General features: G+C 42.4%; 2 protein-coding genes across 3 annotated transcripts in view; one reads left to right on the top strand and one right to left on the bottom strand.

Annotated features, from left to right (window-relative positions):
* TMEM116 (transmembrane protein 116) overlaps positions 1-10600 on the bottom strand; it is a 155044-nt gene extending 144444 nt beyond the window's left edge. Inside the window, exon 1 of one of the 2 annotated variants that reach the window (XM_040443857.1) lies at positions 10398-10600. The gene's annotated coding sequence lies outside the window, so the exon portion shown is untranslated. The remainder of the gene's footprint in view (positions 1-10397) is intronic. The other variant, XM_040443859.1, reaches the window with a different exon arrangement.
* A 147-nt stretch (positions 10601-10747) lies between these two features.
* On the top strand, positions 10748-18581 carry ERP29 (endoplasmic reticulum protein 29). The gene is made up of 3 exons (XM_040443861.1): positions 10748-11033; positions 15547-15685; positions 17757-18581. The coding sequence occupies exons 1-3, from the start codon at positions 10890-10892 to the stop codon at positions 18257-18259; spliced, it is 786 nt and encodes a 261-aa protein (XP_040299795.1). The 5' UTR covers positions 10748-10889; the 3' UTR covers positions 18260-18581.
* The last annotated feature ends 2257 nt before the right edge of the window (positions 18582-20838 follow it).

Genomic DNA, 20838 nt, shown 5'->3' with positions numbered 1-20838 from the left:
CTTGGTTTCAGCTCAGGTCATGATCTCACAGTTCATGAGCTCGAGCCCCACATCAGGCTCTAACAGCACAGAGCCTGTTTGGGATTCTCTCTCTCCCCCTGTCTCTGCCCCTCCCCTGCTCGCTTGCTCTCTCTCTCAAAATAAATAAACTTAAAAAATAAAAAAAAAAGATCTCAGTACTGAACCCAAGTAAGATTCTAGAATGAACTATTCAAAAGGTGTGCTTTTTAAACAATTTTTTTAAAAGTAACCACTAAAACAGAATGGATTCATAAAAAAAATCATGCCAGACTCACCCTATCCCCTTTGGATACAATTACCATAGTATATATGGGATTTTGACAAAGCTTTTGATGAAAAAATTTCATGATACAAAAATAAGGAAATATAGATAAAATGGAAGCATAATTAATGGCATTTGTTGCACAAATAAGCCTCAGGGAGTGTTAACTAATTGATCAATATCAACTTAGAAATGACTTCTGGGGCTCTTGGGTGGTCAGTTGGTTTACGTGTCCAACTCTTGATTTTGGCTCAGGTTCCGGAGATTGAGCCCTGCATCAGGCTGTGTGCTGACAGCACGGAGTCTGCTTGGGATTCTCTCTCTCCCCTCGCCCTCTCTGCTCCTTCCCCATTCATGCTCTCTCTCTCTAAAAAAAAAAAAAAAAAAAAAAAAAAGACTTCTAGTGGAGTGAATCAGCATTCTGACTTGGCACAGTTCTGTAAAACACTTTCATCAATAACTTCAAAGGAAATATAGCGGGCATATTTATCAAGTTGTGTGGGTGTGTTATTCACTGTTGCATAACAACAGTAGGTCAGGACCTTCTGTAGGTCAGGAGTCCAAGTATAGCTTAGTCGGGTCCTCTGTTTCAGTATCTGTCACAAGGCTGTAATCAAAATATCAACCAGGGCTGGGTCTCATCTGAAGGCTCAAACGGGGAAGGATCTGTTTTCAAGTTTACAAAGTTGGTCTAATTCAGTTTCTTGAGAGTTGTTGGTCTAATGGCCTAAATTCCAAACTAATTGTTGTTGGCAAAATGCTTCACTCAGTTCTTTGCCATGTGGATTTCTGCAAGATGCCCTCCCAGCAAGATGGAAGTCAGAACTTTCTGTAATGAAGTCACTGAAGTGACATTCCATCACCTTTCCTATAGTCTACTGACCACATATCTTGCCAACAGTCAAGAGAAAGGATTAGATGAGAGTGTGAATACCAAAAGGCAGGGACTATTGGAGTCTATCTTAGCGTTTGCCACATGTATCCATCCAATATGTCTAGTACTTTTCCAATTCAGATCATTTGTAATAGCTATTCCCCCTGTCTGAAATGTTCTTCCCCTAGATAATCACATGACTGGCTCCTTCTCATCCTTCAAGTATCGGCTTAAATGTCATTACCTCAGAGATGTAGTATTTATCAAACTCCACAATATCTTGTTTACTTGTGCTGTTTCGCCCTAGCAGACTACGTCTTTGGGCACAGGCAACTGATGTTGTCTCATTCACCCCAATATCTCACATACCTAAAAGAGTGCCTACAACAGGCACTCAGTATTTATTAAATGAATGTACTCAAGTTGTGAGAGCTAGAGGACAGATTTAAGATCTAATAAGATCTGAATACTTTAAAATAATGAGTTTTATTTAATAAAAGTTAATAGAAATAAATTTAAGTATACTGTCCTTGCATCTAAAACACCAACTGGACAAAGATCAGGATGAAAAGGTAGCAAAGCATTTTACTTTAAAAATCTTGAGTGGTTCTATCTAATAAAAATATTAGTCATATATGTGATGTAAAAGTTTCTAGAGACCACATTAAAAAAAGATGAAATTAATTTTAATAAATTTTACTTAAATATCCAAATTTCATCATTTTGACATGCAATATAAAAAAATCACTGAGATAGTTTACATTCATAACTTTGTACTTTGAAATTCAGTGTGTATTTTACTCTCAAAACAACATCTCAATTCAGAGTAGCCACATTTCAAGAGCTTAGTAGCTACATGTGATATTATAAATGGCATTTTTATTTAGACTCTTTGATTTAGAACTAGATTTTGCAGGCTCTTGGATTTGGATTTAATCCTACAGAAATGCCACTATAAACTTCCATGATCAAGCAAATTTCCAAGAAAAAAAATATGACATAATAACGATTAATAGCTACTCTTTAAGTAAAAACATGCCTTATAGCAGGTACCATTGTAAATGCTTTACATGTACTAACTAATTTTATCCACTCCTAATCCTATGAGGTATTATTATCATTCCTATTTTACATGCTAATATTGTTAAGTAATAACATGTTGGCAGTGTGCGGGAAAGATTAAAAAGGGGAAGAAACTGGCAAGAGCTAGGATACCTTTATTTACTTATTTATATCCCACTTTGACACAGAGAACATTTCAGGTGGCTTACAGGAGTACATAAAACAAAATAACATGAATTCAAAGTGGGACAAAAGAACAAAAACATCTTTTTTGAAATGATGTGATCCATGGATGTTAAAATCTCTATGATTTTTTTAATGTTACTTCATTGAAAAAACAGTATTAAAATAATAGAAATCCCAAATAAAGTTTCCTACAATCTCATCATATACTCATAACAATGTTTTATTTATTGATGTTACTTTAAGTTCTTGTCCCTATATTCAATTTCTACATATTAGTAGTAATTCTACAGCTAGTATTTTATATTCTATGTTTTTCTGAACATTATTCCATAGTAATTTTTTTCCTTTTGTCTTATTTTCTTTCCATTCCATTGGGACTATAACAAATGCTAAAAGCCTAAAATATTTCTCTACATTTTTCTCTATACTTGTTAAAATATATCCAAACAGGGAAAAGGGAGGCAGCAGCTCTTTGGGTCACTGGAAGCATGCACCAAGGAAAGGCAAAGGAAATCCAAAACCACCCCTCAGGGGACAGCAACTGCCCTGATCTCTCACCAGTCCAAAACACCCACATCATTTGAGCTAAACCTGATGGACTATGGAGTGACCCACATTTGCCTTTACCTCATTATAATACTAAAATCTCTGCCCAAAAAGGTGCCTCAGCCTTATTTACATAACATACAATATATGTACAGGCATTTTTCATTAAGGTGTATGCACCATTTTATGCCCACCTCTACAAATTATAAGGTTTCCCTATTTATTCATCCTGGGGTGCCTGGCTGGCTCAGTTGGAAGAGTATGTGACTCTTGATCTTGGGTTCATGAGTTCAAGCACCGTGTTGAGTGTACAGATTACTAAAAAAAATAAAAACCAAATAAATAAATAAACAAAAAAACCAAACAAACAAAATATACATACCTACATCCTAACCCTAAACAAAAGGTACCCATTTATGGGAATGCAAACTGGTGCAGCCACTCTGGAAAACAGTATGGAGGTTCCTCAAAAAACTAAAACTAGAACTACCCTACCACCCAGCAATTGCACTACTAGGCATTTATCCATGAGATACAGGTGTGCATGCACCCCCATGTTTACAGCAGCACTATCAACAATAGCCAAAGCATGGAAAGAGCCCAAATGTCCATCGATGGATGAATGGATAAAGATGGGACAGACACACACACACAAAATGGAGTGTTACTCGGCTCTCAAAAGAATGAAATCTTGCCATTTGCAACTATGTAACTGGAACTGGAGGGTATTATGCTAAGTGAAATTAGTCAGAGAAAGACAAAAATCATATGACTTCATTCATAGGAGGACTTTAAGAGACAAAACAGATGAACATGAGGGAGGGGAAACAAAAATAAAAACAGGGAGGGGGACAAAACAGAAGAGACTCAAATATGGAGAACAAACTGAGGGTTATTGGAGGGGTTGTGGGAGGGGGGATGGGCTAAATGGGTAAGGGGCATTAAAGAATCTACTCCTGAAATGACTGTTTCACTATATGCTAATTTGGATGTAAATTTTAAAAAATAAAAAATAAAATTAAAATAAATAAATTGCAAATACTTTCTAAATCAGGAAAAGAAAAAAGGTACCCATTTACCCTTAGGAAGTCACAGCTTTGAAAGCTATTTCCATGATCTCCTTATTTGCTGCAAATAAGATTACTTTGTGCAAAAACAAAAGAAACAAAACCATACCCAAATACATACATACGTGTGTGTGTGTGTGTGTATATACACACACACATATATATACATATATATGTGTGTATAGGGGCTGTTGTTATGGTTGTAGGGTTTTAAAAATGGGATGATATATTTCTGCATACATTTCTTTTCTCATCTAGTATCTCAAAGAAATAGTTCTCATTCTGATAGCTGTGTAATATTCTACATAAGATCATTTACCCAGGGTCTCCTAGCTGACTCAGTCAGCAGAGCATGCGACTCTGGATCTTGGGGTCTTGGGTTCAGGCCCCACGTTGGGCAGGGAGCCTACTAAAAAAAGATCATTTATTCAACACTTCCTGTCATAGACATGCCGAGTTGTTTTCTTCTTCCTCCTCTTCCTCTTCCTCCTCCCCCTCCTCCTCCTCTTCTTCTTCTTTGCTTCTGCAAACAATGCTGCAATAAACATTCCTAACCTGTTATGTATCACCTCCTTCTCTGCTGATTTTGTTACTATGGGATAGGTTCCAGAGTAGAATTCTTTTAGTTCTCAAATATTTTAAGTTCTTTCTCACCCTAGAACCTTTGCACATGCTGTTTTCTTGTCCTAAAATGTTTCCTAACACACAATCTGCAGTTTCATATTTATTCATAATTATTTATGGTCTTTCTTATCACACAAGTTTAAGTTCCTTGACAGCTGAATCCTATCCATCCTTTAGGTCTTTTTTTTTTCCATCCTTTAGGTCTTAGCTCACATGTACTTGATTGTAGAGGTTTTCCACGAACTCCAATCCCAATTGATCCCCCATCATATTTTCTCTTAGGCCCTCAACTTTTCTTTCTAGAGTTATCACAATTTGTAATTATATATTTATTTGTGTGATTATTTAATGTTGGTCTCCCCAACTAGGTCTGCAGGGAGCACATCTATCTTGTTCACCAGTGTAACCCTGATCCTCAAAAGAGTGTATGGCACATGAAAGCTGTAAACAGTTGTTTAATACTGAAAGAATTCTTTTTTTTAATATTTAAATAATTCTTTTTAAAAATATTTTTAAACATATTTTTTAAAAAATATATTATTTTGAGAGAGACAGTGCAAGTAGGGGGAAGTACAGAGAGGGAGGGACAGAGAGAATCCCAAGCAGGCTCCAACTGCCAGCGCAGAGCCCAACGTGGGGCTCAAACTCATGAACCACGAGATCATGACCTGAGCCAAAGTTGGATGCTCCTAAATATTGAAAGAATTCTTAAAAAAATTTTTTTTTACTGATGAATGGATAAAGAAATTGTGGTTTGTATACACAATGGAATACTACGTGGCAATGAGAAAGAATGAAATATGGTCTTTTGTAGCAACGTGGATGGAACTGGAAAGGGTTATGCTAAGTGAAATATGTCATACAGAGAAGGACAGATACCATATGTTTGCACTCTTATGTGGATCCTGAGAAACTTAACAGAAGACCATGGGGGAGGGGAAGAAAAAAAAAAAAGAGGTTAGAGAGGGAGGGAGCCAAAACATAAGAGACTCTTAAAAACTGAGAACAAATTGAGGGTTGATGGGGGGTGGGAGGGAGGGTAGGGTGGGTGATGGGTATTGAGGAGGGCACCTGTTGGGATGAGCACTGGGTGTTGTATGGAAACCAATCTGACAACAAATTTCATATTTAAAAAAAAATAAAAAAATAAAAGAAATAAAAAAAAAACCAATAAAAAAAAAACACAAGAAGCAATGTACCAAAAAGAATAACTGATTTGCCACCCAATGATTGTTTATGGAAATGTGGTGAAGGAGAGATGGTGTTTGGTGGAAAACTCCACAGACCTTGATACCTGCTATGCCCACAGACCTCATCTCATGATGTGAGTACAAGCAGTTCTGTCTTCATATATCTGCCATGTCTGAGCCACAGAATTCCCTACTCTAGCCCCAAATAATTAGTCCTTGAGCAAGGGGAAGTCCAGTCAGGTGCCTAGGAAATGGTGTGGTCTGAAACTGCCCAATGAGGTGCTCCATATTGAATAGTGACAAGCTGAGCCTATCAAATGTAAGATGCCCACAGAGAAGAGAGGAGTAGCAAGATGGTCCATTCTAGAGTAATACAAGATGCCTAGGACAACAGGAGTTACCATTGTGCCTCAAGCAATTGGAAGTGTCCAGGTTTCAGTTCCTTGAGGCTGTTCTACATTCTAATGTTGGTGATCTAAAGGACTGTATGCCTGTTCAGATAGTTCCATGAACTATCTTCCTGAATTCCATGTGTATTGTTAGAGTAAGTCCATAATGGCTAAGGAGATCTCAGCACACCTCCTCTTTGCAACCTGAAAGAAACAGACTATTACAGACTTTAGCTGTAAATGGGTATTATACGTGTAACTGTTGGTAAAAAGGGGGGGGACTTATCCATGCTAATGAACCAACTTTTAAAATTATTAATATTGCCCCTGCAAACCTGCTTTGTGGATTATCTCTTCTCTATACCTTGGATAAAATCTAGGACAGAATACATAATTTTTCTGATCATTCTTAAGAAGTCTTCCATCATTTCTATCAAAAAAAATTTTTTTTAAGGTTTATTCATTTCTCAGAGACAGGGAGACAGGGCGTGAGCAGGGGAGGGGCAGAGAGAGAGAGAGAGAGAGAGAGAGAGAGACAGACAGACACAGAATCTGAAACAGGCTCCAGGCTCTGAGCTGTCCACATAGAGCCTGATGCAGGGCTCGAACTCATGGACCACGAGATCATGACCTGAGCTGAAGTTGGATGCTTAACCAACTGAGCCATCCAGGTGCCCCAATATTGAAAGAATTCTTAAAGGAGGACAGGGATTGAAGAAAATCATTCCTTCAATAACAATTTTTAACAGATGAAATCTGCTTTGTGTTCACTAGACAATTATAGTGTTCATCTATGTCAAAGGAACTAGTGTTAACACCAACAAAAATTCACAAGAGCAGAACAATTAGCTCTAAGGAATGGCATATCTCTGAAGAACAGTATGAGGTCTAAGGAAAGAACGTAGTAAAGGCCAATGGAATTTTGAGAGATAACCATGGAATAGTTTCTCTCTCATTGATTGATTTATTCACCGAACAATTATTTACTGAGCGCCCACCTATGCCAGACAGGGGGCTGTAGTAGCTAACCTAAACAGTCAAAAACATAAAGACAAATCCAGCCCTCATGGGAAGCAGATAAGAAAAATAAGCAAATTATATTGTATATTAGTAAGCTAAAAAGTGCTATGGAGAAAAAAGACAGAAGGGAGATAGAAAGCAAGGAGGAACATGGAGCAAGGAGGAAAGGAGGAAAGAAAGGAGGAAGGAGCAATTTCTTAAAGGATGGTCAGGATAGATCTTAGGAAGTTTGAGCCAAGACTTAGGGAAGTTAAGGACTCAGCCATATGAATATCTTAAAGAAAAGTGTTTTAGAGGGAGAAAGCTAGTACAAAGACCCTGAGGCAGGAATATGCCTTGTGTATATAAGGAATAGCAAAGAAATCAATGAGACTGGGGACTCTGGCTTGATGATATAGAAAAAAGATTGATATTTATTAGTTGCCTTTAGCAGATGGTACTTTTTTCCTTACTCCAGGTGCTACACTGAGTCACATGACACTCATTTAACATGAGTTAATGAGGGCACACTCATTTAACATGACTTGTCTCTTCCTCCCTACCTCTATACAATACCCAGGGTGAGCCTCTTGATTTTCGACATCAGTTTCAACTGTGGGATTTTATAACTTCCCAAATACGGACAATTATACCTGGCTTATTTGTGTAATTTGTTGTCAGGGTCCTGAAGCTAAGAATATAATCAAATTTTAAAATAATTGGGACCAGGGCACTACTAAAAGGAAGCATTGAGACAATTATTACATTGCATGGAATTATTACAATTCATAGCAAGGGACTGATACTTCCCTCTCCAACCAATCCTCTTCCGTCACTTTTTCCAAAACCTACTTCAAAACTGTGACTATAAAGTCATTCCTGATTAATCATACTAACTAGGTGTACCCAAAGCTTTTACATATTCAGAAGTGAATAATTTAAAAAGTCTAAATGTCTTATAAAGGGTTATAAAAAACTCTTAAAGTCTCCTTATTTTGTACAGGACAAAACAGAAAATTCTTAAGTTTGATTTGCAAGACTCTCCCCTACCGGGGCTTAAAACTGTCTTACTAAGTAGTGTTTTGAGAACTCCCTCCAACCAAGATGGTTTTCAGTCTCCCCAAACTGTCATGAATTGTTCCCACTTCTGTTTCATTTGTTCTCCACCTAAAATGTTCTTTCTCCCAGGGTATCTGGGTGGCTCAGTCAGTTTAAGCATCCAACTCTTGATTTCAGCTCAGGTCATGATCTCACAATTGTGAGACTGAGCCCAGAATCAAGCTCCATGCTCAGCATGGAGCCTGCCTGGGATTCTCTCTCCCTCTCTCTGCCCCTCCCCCACTTGTTCTTTCTCTCAAAATAAATAAACTCTAAAAAAAGTGTTCTTTCTTCCATGGCTTAACTGTTTCCACTTCCTACATGAAGCCTTCTTTAACCAGCTCATAATTTCCCCCTCCTCTTCAATCATTTGTCTATGTAGCTCATTTTTTTTTTGAAAGAGAGCAAGCACACATGTCCTTGTGCAAGGCGGGGTGGGGACTGAGGTTAGAAGGAGAGAGAGAATCGTAAGCAGGTTCCATGGGGGTCGATCTCACCACCATAAATAAGATCATGACCTGAGTCAAAATCAAGAGTCAGATACTTGGGGTGCCTGGATGGCTCAGTCGGTTGAGCATGGACTCTCATTTTAGGCTTAGGTGTTAATATCATGGTTCCTGAGTTCTAGTCCCACACTGGGCTCTGTCCTGATGGCGTGGAGCCTGCTTGGGATTTTCTCTGCCCCTCCCCCACTCACACTTTCTCCGTCTCTCAATATAAACTTAAAGAAAAAAAAGTCGAACGTTTAACCAACTGAGACACCAGGTGCCCCTATGTAGCTCATTTTAACTTAATAGGGCAAATTCAAAATAAATTTTTCCAAACCTCCCCCAAACACCCCACACACACATTCGACTTTCTTTCAAAATTTCTATGCAAACTGGTTGCCCATGATTGGATCCTATGATTTTTGATGACCATTTTATACATATACATTTATTGAACATATACAATGGTTAACATGGTGCTAAGTCCCTCACAACGCGTTATGTAATTTAGTCTCATTTCACATCCATTTGTTCACCAAGCCTTGTGAATTCCAACCTTTCTTCTAATTTTGTCCTATTTCTGAACCTTAACCTATCCCACCTCCACTATTGCAAATGACCCTTGCTAGTCTCTCTGCCTTCAACCTTCTCCCTTCCCACCCATTCCCTTCACTCCTAAATGACAGCAAATCTGACTTCACTCTCCTGGTTAACACCTGCGGTGGCACCAAACCCTTTAGTTTGATGAGACCCTTTGCAACACTGGCCAGTTTACCTTTACAGATTCATGTTTTTCCTCTTTCTAGAAATATCCTTTGGTGTCTGCCTTGTAAATGCCTACTCTTCTTTCACGATCCAGTTCAAAAGTCATTTCCTGTCTGCAACTTACCCCGACATTCCTGAGCAGGACTAAGTGAACAAGGTAACGGTTATGTAACTATTGCTCGGTCTCCTCCTCCCCAACACTGTGAATTCGTTCAGACCAGAGCTGTCTCGTTCACCTCTATTTTGTATTCCCACAACCCAAACCAGAAGCTGGTGTAAACCATGCCCTGAACAAGTATCTATTGAAAGAATCATTAGGACTTGTTTTTGTTTGTTTTTAATTCTCAGGAGGCTGGGATATGCATAGCTGGGCAGTACTCAACTTTCAGTAAAGTCTATTTTGTTTTTAATTTTTTTTTAACGTTTATTTATTTTTGAGACAGAGAGAGACAGAGCATGAATGGGGGGAGGGTCAGAGAGAGAGGGAGACACAGAATCGGAAGCAGGCTCCAGGCTCTGAGCGGTCAGCACCCCGACGCGGGGCTCGAACTCGTCAACCACGAGATCATGACCTGAGCCGAAGTCGGACGCTTAACCGACCGAGCCACCCAGGCGCCCCTAGTAAAGTCTATTTTTATAGGAGCCTGGGCCTCGCCGCTGAGGCAGGCGGTCACCAGAGGAGGCACCCGGGCAGGGCTCAGGAGTGGCTCCGACGGCCATGCTGACGCACAGCCTCCTCTGCTTGGCCTACTCGGGTCCTGGTTGACGGGGGGTGGCAGAGCATGACCAACCGCCTGAGGGTGGTAGCACAAACTGACATACCAACCTAAAGTACTGGCGGGTCCCAACTGACTGCCCAACGCGCCACAATCAGGAAGAAACGATGGCCGGCCTCCTCATCTTCGAAGAAGGGTAAAGAGAGAGAACTACGAGCAGCAGCAAGACGCTAAGCACGCGCTTCGTACCTCTCCTCACGCCAAGGACGACGGGAGAAAGGCTGGCTGGCGGCGAGCCTCGCCGAGTACGCGTGCGCGGAGACTCTTTTTCCACCACCCACGCTCTCCACGGCCCCCTCGGCCAGTCACACGGGCCCCGCCCCCTCGCCCTCGGCCTGCTCGAGCTTCGCCGAGTGCGCGCGCGCGCGGCAGCCCCATCTCCCCGCCCCTCACGTGGCCCCTCCCTCTCACCCTAGTCCGACTGGAGCCTCTCGGGCTGTCCACGTGCGCGCCTCCGAGTCGGCCTTGCAAGTCACGTGACTCCCGACTCTGCGTTTTCTCCACTACAGCCTTCCCAGCTCCTACTGCCAGAATTCGGCGTTATGGCTGCAGGCCTGCCCCGCGCCGCTTCTCTCTCCCCACTGTTTCCTCTTCTCCTGTTCCTCCTGTTCCTCTCCGCCCCGCATGGCGGTAGCGGCCTGCACACCAAGGGCGCCCTTCCCCTGGATACAATCACTTTCTACAAGGTAACGGGGGCGGAGGAATCGCGCGCAGGTGCAGCCTCAAGCTAGTAATGGAGCGCACCTCCGTGGGGAAGGAGACAGGGCTGGCGGAGGGTGGTCTGTAGGGACGATCCACCAACGTAAAGGGATGGTGGACTTTGGGCCGGGGCCGTATCACGACCATGGGGTCCAGGGTCCCCGCACACCTTTGCCTTTGCAGTATTTGTACTTCCTCTTTTGCAAAAGAGCTAAGGAGATGCAGTCACGGGAACAAGCTGCCCCTTCCCCTCACCTAGGGGGAGAGGGCGGTGCCGGGCGAGATCCAATCCTCGAGACCCAAGTGGGAGGCCGGGAGGGCGGTGCGAGGCGGACGCCACCCGGCTCTGGGCTGACGGAGGAGGGAGTGGGGGGGGCAGTGGTTGAAAACTCCGCGTGTTACCCGGCATTTCTGTGCCCCTCCTCTCTTGGTGTGGCGTGCAGCCTGTTTTGTAGTATGCAAACAGTGTCCGGATGTCCTGTGTCTTGAAGAGCGCAAGCGTTAAGAATAAGGGAACTCTGGGGCCGCCTGGGTGGCTCAGTCAGTTAAGCTCAGGTCATGATCCCATGGTTCACCAGTTCCAGCCCCACTCGTGCTTCCAGCTCAGAGCCTGGAGCCTGCCTCAGGGTCTGTGTCTCCCTCTCTCCCTCTCTGCGCCTCCCCACCCGTACTTTATCTGTCTCTCCAAGGTAAACAAAACATTTTTAAAAATTAAAGAAAAAAGAAGAATAAGGGAACTCTAGGGAATATCTTGGGCCTGGGGACATAGTGAGTAAAATAGGGTCAAGATGTGGAAGGATTAGCCTGGGTAAATGGATGTTGGAGGCTGAATGTATTCCCAACTCCCTCTTGCACCCATCTTCACACACTGGCACCTTTCAACTTCACCTACGAGACGGGCATACTAAGCATTGAGAGAGAAGCCATTCATTTTATTTTCTTAATTTGTACCCGTTGCTGGGAAGGGAAACCATTTTTGGTTTCTACTTTTGTAGAGTTCTAAATCTGTTGCAAGTGGTTGAACTCTTTCTATTCTCAAAGGCATTCCTTGTCCTGGATTTGGCACCTGTGGCTTATTCAAGAACTTAAAAGTGTAGGTATGGCTGGTTGATTGTAAGGCACACCCCACAGCACCTCATGCTTTGGGATTCTTTATTGGCAAAGTTATACCCCACTCCCCAAATGCGGGAATGGGATAATATCACAGACCAAGTGTGACTCAGAGGGAAATTTTGCGCTGTGAAGTTAACAGTATTTCCTAATCAGTCGGTGCCTCTCTGTCTTTATTGCTACCACCCTGGTCTCAGCTGTCATTACAGAAGTCTTCTGGCTGGTCTCCGTCTTTAGCCTCTACTCTCATCTCCTAACCATTCTCCTTTTTGTCCCCTCTGCTTCCAGCCATACATGCCTTCTGTCCTTTGAATATTCCTAGCCCATTACTGATGTAGGCCCTTTGCCCTGGCAGTTTCTTCTGACTAGAACATTCTTTGCCCAATCTTTGAAAGGTTGGTTGCTTCTCATCATTCAGGCTTAGGTTAAATATTACCTTCTCAGAGTCCTGCCTTGAGTTCCCCTCCCCCCATCCAAAGTGCCAGTCACGTTAGTTTGATTTCTCTGTAGAGCTCTCATCATTGACCCCCCCCCCCCCCCCCCCCGGCTATTTTGTCATCTCCTGCACCAGAATGTTATATGTTTATGAAGAACTGCATTGTCTGTTTTTTCACGGATCATCTGTACAACCTAGCAGGTTACCTGTCACATGGAAGATAATTGTTGAATGAATGAACAAATGTGTTCTCCAGTCCCTTTCTAGATCTCTCTTCCATCACTGAACAGAAGAGGTGCTTCCTGGTAATACATCCAAGGGCCTTGTTCTGTGCTTTGTCTTTCAGCAGTTTCCAGTGTCTTCTTTTGTTTCTTGCCCTTCACCATCATTAGAGATAAGAAACCCTCCATGCTTTTTTTACTGTTGTGTTCACTATCACACGATAGGCCCTTGGTACGTTTTTATTCAATGAATGAATGAATGATGAATTCTTCTGTACCTTAAAGAACCAAGTTGCCTAAATATAGGGTATGGTGGAGTCAGTTCTTCAAGGATGAAGAAAGGACACAGATTTCTAAAGCAATTAAGAGATACAGCATGACTGATGAAAAGGAAAAAAATACACTGTGCAAATGTATGCCATTCAAAACCATTGTGCCTATGGCTAAAAATGGTAAAAGATGAAGACCTTTCAATTATGTTTCAGTGTTAGACCACTGTACACTTATTAATATTATCCCATAATACAAATGTAGGCCCCTTGAAGGTAGGGATCCTGTGCCATGCTTTTTAAATATTTTTCCCCCGGACATATGTAGCATCTGCTACCGTAGCCTTCTCTAGTTGTGTTCATTTATCAGATATTTTCAGAGCATCTGCCACATTCCAGGCACTCTTGGGCACTAGGGATATAACAGAGAACAAGTCAGATAAGGTCCTTATTCTCATAAATGTACGTTCTAGTGGAGAGAACAGACAACAAACATGCAGGTAAGAATTTTAGAGGGTGATTAATGCAGTGAAGAAAGAGCAGGGTAATATGGTAGTATGGGGAAAATGAAGCAGTGCTAGATGGTATGAGCAGAGGAGGCCTCTCCATTAGGGGGGACGTCTGAACTGAGCTCTGAATGATAGACATCCTGGAAGGAATTGGGGAAAGGGTATTCCAGCTAGCGGAGACAGCACCTAAAAAGGCCCTAAGTGGGAATTAGTTTCTTGTGTTGAACTGAAATAAGGCCAGTTGGGCCAGAGGGATGTGATCTGATTTATATTTTAAGGCTTCGCTGCTTTTAGGCCCTCAGAACTCACATTTTGGGGGTCAGTGACCACTTAAAAGGTGAGCTGTTCTAATAGCTTCTCCCTCCTTTCCTTGGGTCCCTGGGCAGTGTTAAATATTTTTTTAAAAGCTAAAACCAAATGGATATCAACACACAAAGAGGAATAAAGACTAATAAAATTTGGAATGATGCCAGCTTGACTTAATTATGACAGCAATAGCCTGTGATGAAAAAGACCTGAACTGATCACTTTGATTAGAAAAAAGTTGGAGAAGGCAGTTTGTTAGATAAAATCTGTGCATTGGGAGAAACCATCAAAAGAAAGATTTTGAGGAGTCCTCTAAAACTTAAATGTAGAATTAGTATATATGACCATCATTTCCACTCCTAGGTACATACCCAAAAGAAATGAAAACAGGCATTCAATACACATTTGTACATGAATGTTTATAACACCACTATTCACAAATAGCCAAAAGGTGGAAACAACCCAATGTCCATCACCTGATGAATAAATAAAATGTGGCACATCCATACAATGGAATATTATTTGCCCACCAAAAGGAATGAAATACCAATCGATGCTACAACATGGATGAACCTTGAAAACATTATGCTGAGTGAAAGAAGCCAGGCACACAAGGCTACATGTTGTATGATTCCATCAGAGTAGACATCATAGAGGAAAAAAAGGCAGATAAGTGGTTGCTGTGTCTTAGGGAAATGACTGCTTCAAATGTGTGGGTATGTGATTCTTTTCAGGTGATGAAAATGTTCTGGAATAGATACTAGCACGTTGTTAGTGGACTGAATCCCACTAAATTGTACACTTTAAAATGATGAGTTTTGTGTGATGGGAATTTTACCACAATTAAAGATCTTGACCCTGACAGTTTAGGACCTGGTGATCTAGCCAAAGGGAACTGTGATCTATGGAGGAGACATTGTCCTAAGCCTGGCCTCTCAGCAACTTCCTGTGAGCCCTGACATTGCAGAGTTCAGACTCAGAGCTCCCTAGCTGAAGCACCTCTGTGGTGCCAAGCCCTTTACAGATGGCTGTTGGTTTTTATCAGATTTCTGGTTCATTGTTTACTGAAAAAGGCTGTTTGGGATGATGGGCATGACAGGGAACCACATAGTGTTTTCTAAGGGTTTCCTTAACCTTACCAAAAAGGCCACTGGAAGAGAAGGCCTTAATACATCTACAGCTTTGTTTATTCCTTTTTTTTTAATGTTTATTTATTTTGAGGGGGGAGGGGCAGAGAGAGTGGAAGGGAGAGAATCCCACAGTGCAGAGCCCAAAGTGGGGCTCAGTCTCACAGACTGTGAGATCATGACCTGAACGGAAATCAAGAGTCAGACACTTAACCGACTGAGCCACCCAGGCACCTGTACAGCTTTGTTTATTCTGAGCTGGGTTGTATATGTCTTTGATTACTGTGAACCAGTACCTAGTGGGGTACCCAAAACCAGTAAATTGCTAAATGAATCAATGGGTGGGTGAATAAATCAATCAATTGGGTGGGTGAATGAATGAATGAATATAAGTGTGCAAGTCCTGGTCTCCCTTGCAGGCTTGGTTTCCACTTTGTTTCTTAAACAGAGGTCCCTTGAGAAAGGGTATTAGCCCCAAAGGTCCCTGGAATCCCGAACTTGCTCAGCTCTCTATGCCCTCAGGTCATTCCCAAAAGCAAGTTCGTCTTGGTGAAGTTCGACACCCAGTACCCCTATGGTGAGAAGCAGGATGAGTTCAAGCGTCTGGCTGAAAACTCGGCCTCCAGCGATGATCTCTTGGTGGCGGAAGTGGGGATCTCAGGTATGGACAAGTTCAGCATGACTGTGGAGGGCAGAAGGGGAGGAAGCTGGGAATTACTTCCCTCCACGTAGGTGTAATATCTAACACTTTTCTGTCTGAGCCACACATGAGTGTAAGTGGGGTCATGGCCCTCAAGAATCTGGTACCCATGGCAGGCTTAGCTTGAACAGATTCTGATACCACAGAACCTCAGTTCATCCTTGCAGGTGCCCAAGGTTAGAGAATCCCTCATCCTTTACCCTCCACCCCACACTGACATTAAATTGCATCTGAGAACTTGGAGTTCTCCTTGCAGGGGACTGTGGTCAGGGGGGTGCCAGTCTTCCTAGGGTCTGCATAGTAACTTCTTCCATCTTCTTTTCAGTTCTTTTTTTATCGGAACTGTTGAGTTTTGGCCTTAGCTGAAATCCATCAGAGCTACCGCTAAATCAAGGACAGCTCCCAACCACAGTGACTACTCTAATAGTTGCCAGCATGTAGTGGTTTACAGTTTGTAAAGGTGTGCACAGACAATGCATTAAAAAATATATTTTTTTAATGTTTATTTTTGAGAGAGTGAGCGCGTGCAAGTGGGGTAGAGGCAGAAAGAGAAGGAGACACAGAATCCGAAGCGGGCTCCAGGCTCTAAGCTGTCGGCACAGAGGCTGACACGGGGCTTGAACCCACAAACCTTGAGATCATGACCTGAGCTGAAGTCGGATGCCCAACCGACTAAGCCACCCAAGCACCCACAGACAGTGCATTTTTAATCTTCACTTGAACCCTGCCTAAAAAATGAGACACATTTCCTGTTTTTATACTTGAGGAAAACTGAAGCTCAAGGAACTCCACCTAAGTATCTATTCCCAAGTGCGGAGGGTTCTTCCCTCTCTCCACTTCCTTCCAGGTTGGATGCCTCTGTTCCCTAATAAGCTTGAGAGTCTGGTCCTAGGTAGAGATTGTTAGCACACTTTTCCAGGGCAGTCAGTCAGTTCTTTTTTTTTCTTTTTTTTTCTGTCAGATTGGTTTCCATACAACACCCAGTGCTCATCCCAGCAAGTGTCAATTCTGACTCAGCTGCAATTCCACTCCTTTGGGGCTTTTACAAAGAGAAGAATAGCAGCTGACATTTATCAGACATTTACTGTGTGCCAGGCCACTAAGTGTTTTCTGTGTATCTTGTGACAATTCTATGACAAAAGTACCGTGACTCCTATTCTTCATGCTTTGAGTACCTTGCTCAAGACTGTAGAGTTTGAAGTGATAGAACAAGGACTGGAACCCTACACTTCCTATACTACTGCCCAGTAATAAGCAGCCTTGACCATTTCTTTTTGGCATCAGCCTTTGGGACTGCCACTGCCTTTTAGGAAGGACATAGCAAATACTAACAGCTACCACGTATTGCACACTCTGTCAGGTTAAGTGCACGTTTCCCTTCGTTGGGTCTTCCCAGAACCTCTCATGTGTTGGGGACTCTGTCTGTTATCTACTATACGTTCCCCTTTTGGACTAAGGTCCAGCCAGAATGGCCTTTGCAATCCTTCAGTATACCCAGCTCATTCCTGCCTCAGAGCTTTGCAGCTGCAGCACTTCCTACCTGAGACGTTTTTCCTGGATCATCATGTGTCTGCCTCCTTGAAACTTTGGTCCTTCAGCTCATATCATGTCCACAGAAAGGCCTTCCAAGACCACCCAAAGTAGGTCTTCTTACCTACTTTCACATCATCCCATTTTATCATGGCCCTGATCATGTTTATCATCTCTCTTCTCACTCTTAAGAGAACATAAGCTCTTTGCGATCACAGAGCTTATTACTCTTAGCCACAACCAGATCTGTAGCACTTAGAACAGGACATGGCACGTAGTGGGCATAGAATAAGTATTCAGAAGGATTCCCATATTTCAGGTGAGGAAAGTGAAATTCAGAGAGGCTAAATGACTTGATTAATGCCATATGGCTAGAAGTAGCCAAGGAGGAATTTAAACACAACCAGGATCCTTCTTGCTGTCAACTCAGATGGGCCTCATAGCAGTTTCCTGCCCTGTATTCCTCATGGTCTTGCTCCTCATATCTGGTTTCTGTTCACAGATTATGGTGATAAGCTAAATATGGAGCTGAGTGAGAAATACAAGCTGGACAAAGAGAACTACCCAGTCTTCTACCTCTTCCGTGATGGGGACTTTGAGAACCCAGTCCTGTATAGTGGGGCGGTTAAGGTTGGAGCTATCCAGCGCTGGCTAAAGGGTCAAGGAGTCTACCTAGGTATGCCTGGTTGCCTGCCTGTATATGATGCCCTTGCCGGGGAGTTTATCAGGGCCTCAGGTGTGGAGGCCCGCCAGGCCCTCTTGAAGCAGGGACAGGACAATCTCGCAAATGTGAAAGAGACTGAGAAGAAGTGGGCCGAGCAGTATCTGAAGATCATGGGGAAAGTCTTAGACCAAGGTGAGGACTTTCCAGTGTCAGAAATGAGCCGGATCACCAAGCTGATTGAGAAGAACAAGATGAGTGATGGGAAGAAGGAAGAGCTCCAGAAGAGCTTAAACATCTTGACTGCTTTCCAGAAGAAGGGGGCCGAAAAGGAGGAGCTGTAAAAAGGCACTCCAGGTTTTCCAGGGTTTGGTGGGGGTGGGGAGGGGAGTTATTTGCTGGCCATGAGACTGTCCTGGGATATAAGAGAGTGGTGGGGAAAGTGGCACCAAGCCAGAAATCTGAGCATACTCGGACATTGATGCTGATGTGACCATGCTTGGGATATCCCTACAGCCAGTCTGTGTACACCTGGAACACTTAGCAGATAGGCTTATTAAATTACCCCTCAGAAGGAATGGGTGCTGTAAAGAAGAGTGTACGGTCCAGGTCCTTGACAGGTGTAATTCTGACCCAATTAAAGTTTCTGTGTTTTGGTTAAGTGGACCTAAAGCCATTCAGTTTTCTTTCACAAATTGTACTTTGGCCTGTGACTTGCTTTCTCCTTTGAATTTATTTTTTAATCTAAGCTGGTATGGACTCGACTCTACCAGGATAACAGACTATCCTGGTAACACTGGAAACCGGTGGAAACTGGCTCAAGGCCTACCTTTATTACTTTCCACTGGCGTTCAAACTCAGGTGCACCAATTGTGGGTGGCAAAATGCGTTGTCCTTTTTCTGGTCCTTAAAGTGGAAATAGCAACATTAATGAAGTTCAGTGTAGTAATTTTCTATACTCCATGAAAAACATAGAGTAAATTCTTAGGTTTACTGATATAATTGGATGTTGTAGGGTTTTTTTGTTTTTTTTGTGTGTTTTTTGGGGGGGAGCGAGAGCAAGAGAACACGTGTAAGCAGGGGAGGGACAGAGGGAGAGAATCTTAAGTAGGCTCCATACTCAGTGCCGACTCTGATTCGGGGCTCAATCTGCACCATGAGATGACTTGAGCTGGAATCAAGAGTGGTACACTTGGGGTACCTGGATGCCTCAGCTGGTTAAGTGTTCAACTCTTGATTTTGGCTCAGGTTGCAATCTCAAGGTTCGTGAGATTAAGCCCCATGTTGGGCTCTGCACTGACAGTGTGGAGCCTGCTTGGGATTCTCCCTCTTTCTTGCTCTCAAAATGATAAACATTAAAAAAAGAATTGGACACATAATCAGCTGAGCCACCCAGGCACCCCAGTATGGGTTTTTTAAGAATTGGTTTAGATAGCTAAATGATATAATTTCTAATTTGAAAGTTTAAAAAAAAAATTTTTTTTTTACATTTATTTATTTTTGAGAGACACAGCGTGAGCAGGGGAGGGGCAGAGAGAGAGGGAGACATAGAATCTGAAGCAGGCTCCAGGCTCCAAGCTGTCAGCACAGAGCCCGATGGGAGCTCGAACTCACAAACCGCGAGATCATGACCTGAGCCGATGTCGGACGCTTAACCAACTGAGCCACCCAGGTGCCCCCTTTTTTTTTTTTTAAAAAGGGGAGTGTTTTCCAGTTTTCCATCTAAACTACTTTGTCACTGTCAGTTACTTGGTAAGTACCAGCTTTAAAAAAGCAGAGTGGGAGCACATGGAACTGACTCAGATCTGTTCTCAGGAGTGATAAGCAATTATCTGCAATGGTAAGCTTCATGATAATATCCCCACTTTCATATTTAACTATTTGTAAATGTTAAAGTGCAGCCCCTAAAATATTATTGAAGCCACACAAAGAAATTTAAGTTGAACAGAGTTAGCAAATAAAACCTTAACTTGTGTTCTTCCCTTTTAGCCAGGTTGGTATTGAACGTCATCAGAAACAAAGAATACAGGAAAATCCATGTGTTGAATCAGATTAACAAAAACAATTGTGGTAGCTTATGCTCACAACTAAAACCAACTAAGGAAAAGATGTTCAGACCTAAACTCCTGCCTATAGCACAGGTGCTCTCAACATTCAACAAATGAATGTAACTGTATATATTTGGCCCAATAATTTCAATATTTCTCCTGCTTATTATTTCATTCTACTTGAAAATTTCGGAAGATCTTTTTGGATGCTTCTCACTGATAAACTTGCTTTAGCTGTTATAGTTGTTTCTCATCTAAAACAGGTTCACTTCCAAAGAACTAAGTATTCATGGTCTTATGGGAAATACAGTAAAACAAATGGCAGGTAGAGAGAGAACTCTAAAACTAAATGCATCCACGGTCCCTGAATATGATCTCATTTTGTCAGTTGTGAAAGGAAAGGTGGCAGCACATCAATGGGTACTTCATTGGATGGGTCCAGACTGAGTATTATAAGCTTAGGGTCTCGAGTTGAAGAAACATGAGCTATTGGGCAGGGCTAGATAATCCTATCAGAGGTTTTTTGTATCAAATATTTTTTTAAATGTTTTTTATTTGAGAGAGAGGGAGAAAGAATCCCAAGCAGACTCCACACTGTCAGCACAGAGCCCGATGCAGGGTTCAATCCCACAAACCCTGAGATCATGACCTGAGCTGCAATCAAGAGTCAGATACTCAACTGAATGAGCCACCCAGCGCCTGTATCAAACATTTTTCATTAAAGATGGGTGGCTCGGGTTGAGTGTCCAGCTCTTGATTTTGGCTTGAGTCATTATCTTGCAGTTGTGGGTTCATGCCCCATATCGGGCTCCATGCTGTCAGCTGCTTGGGATTCTCTCTGACCCTCCCTCTTTTGCACTCTCTCTCAAAATAAA

The sequence above is a fragment of the Herpailurus yagouaroundi genome, unplaced genomic scaffold, assembly GCF_014898765.1.
Source record: "Herpailurus yagouaroundi ecotype Mexico unplaced genomic scaffold, PumYag 191, whole genome shotgun sequence".
NCBI lineage: Eukaryota > Metazoa > Chordata > Mammalia > Carnivora > Felidae > Herpailurus > Herpailurus yagouaroundi.
This window is presented reverse-complemented; position numbering and strand designations above follow the sequence as displayed.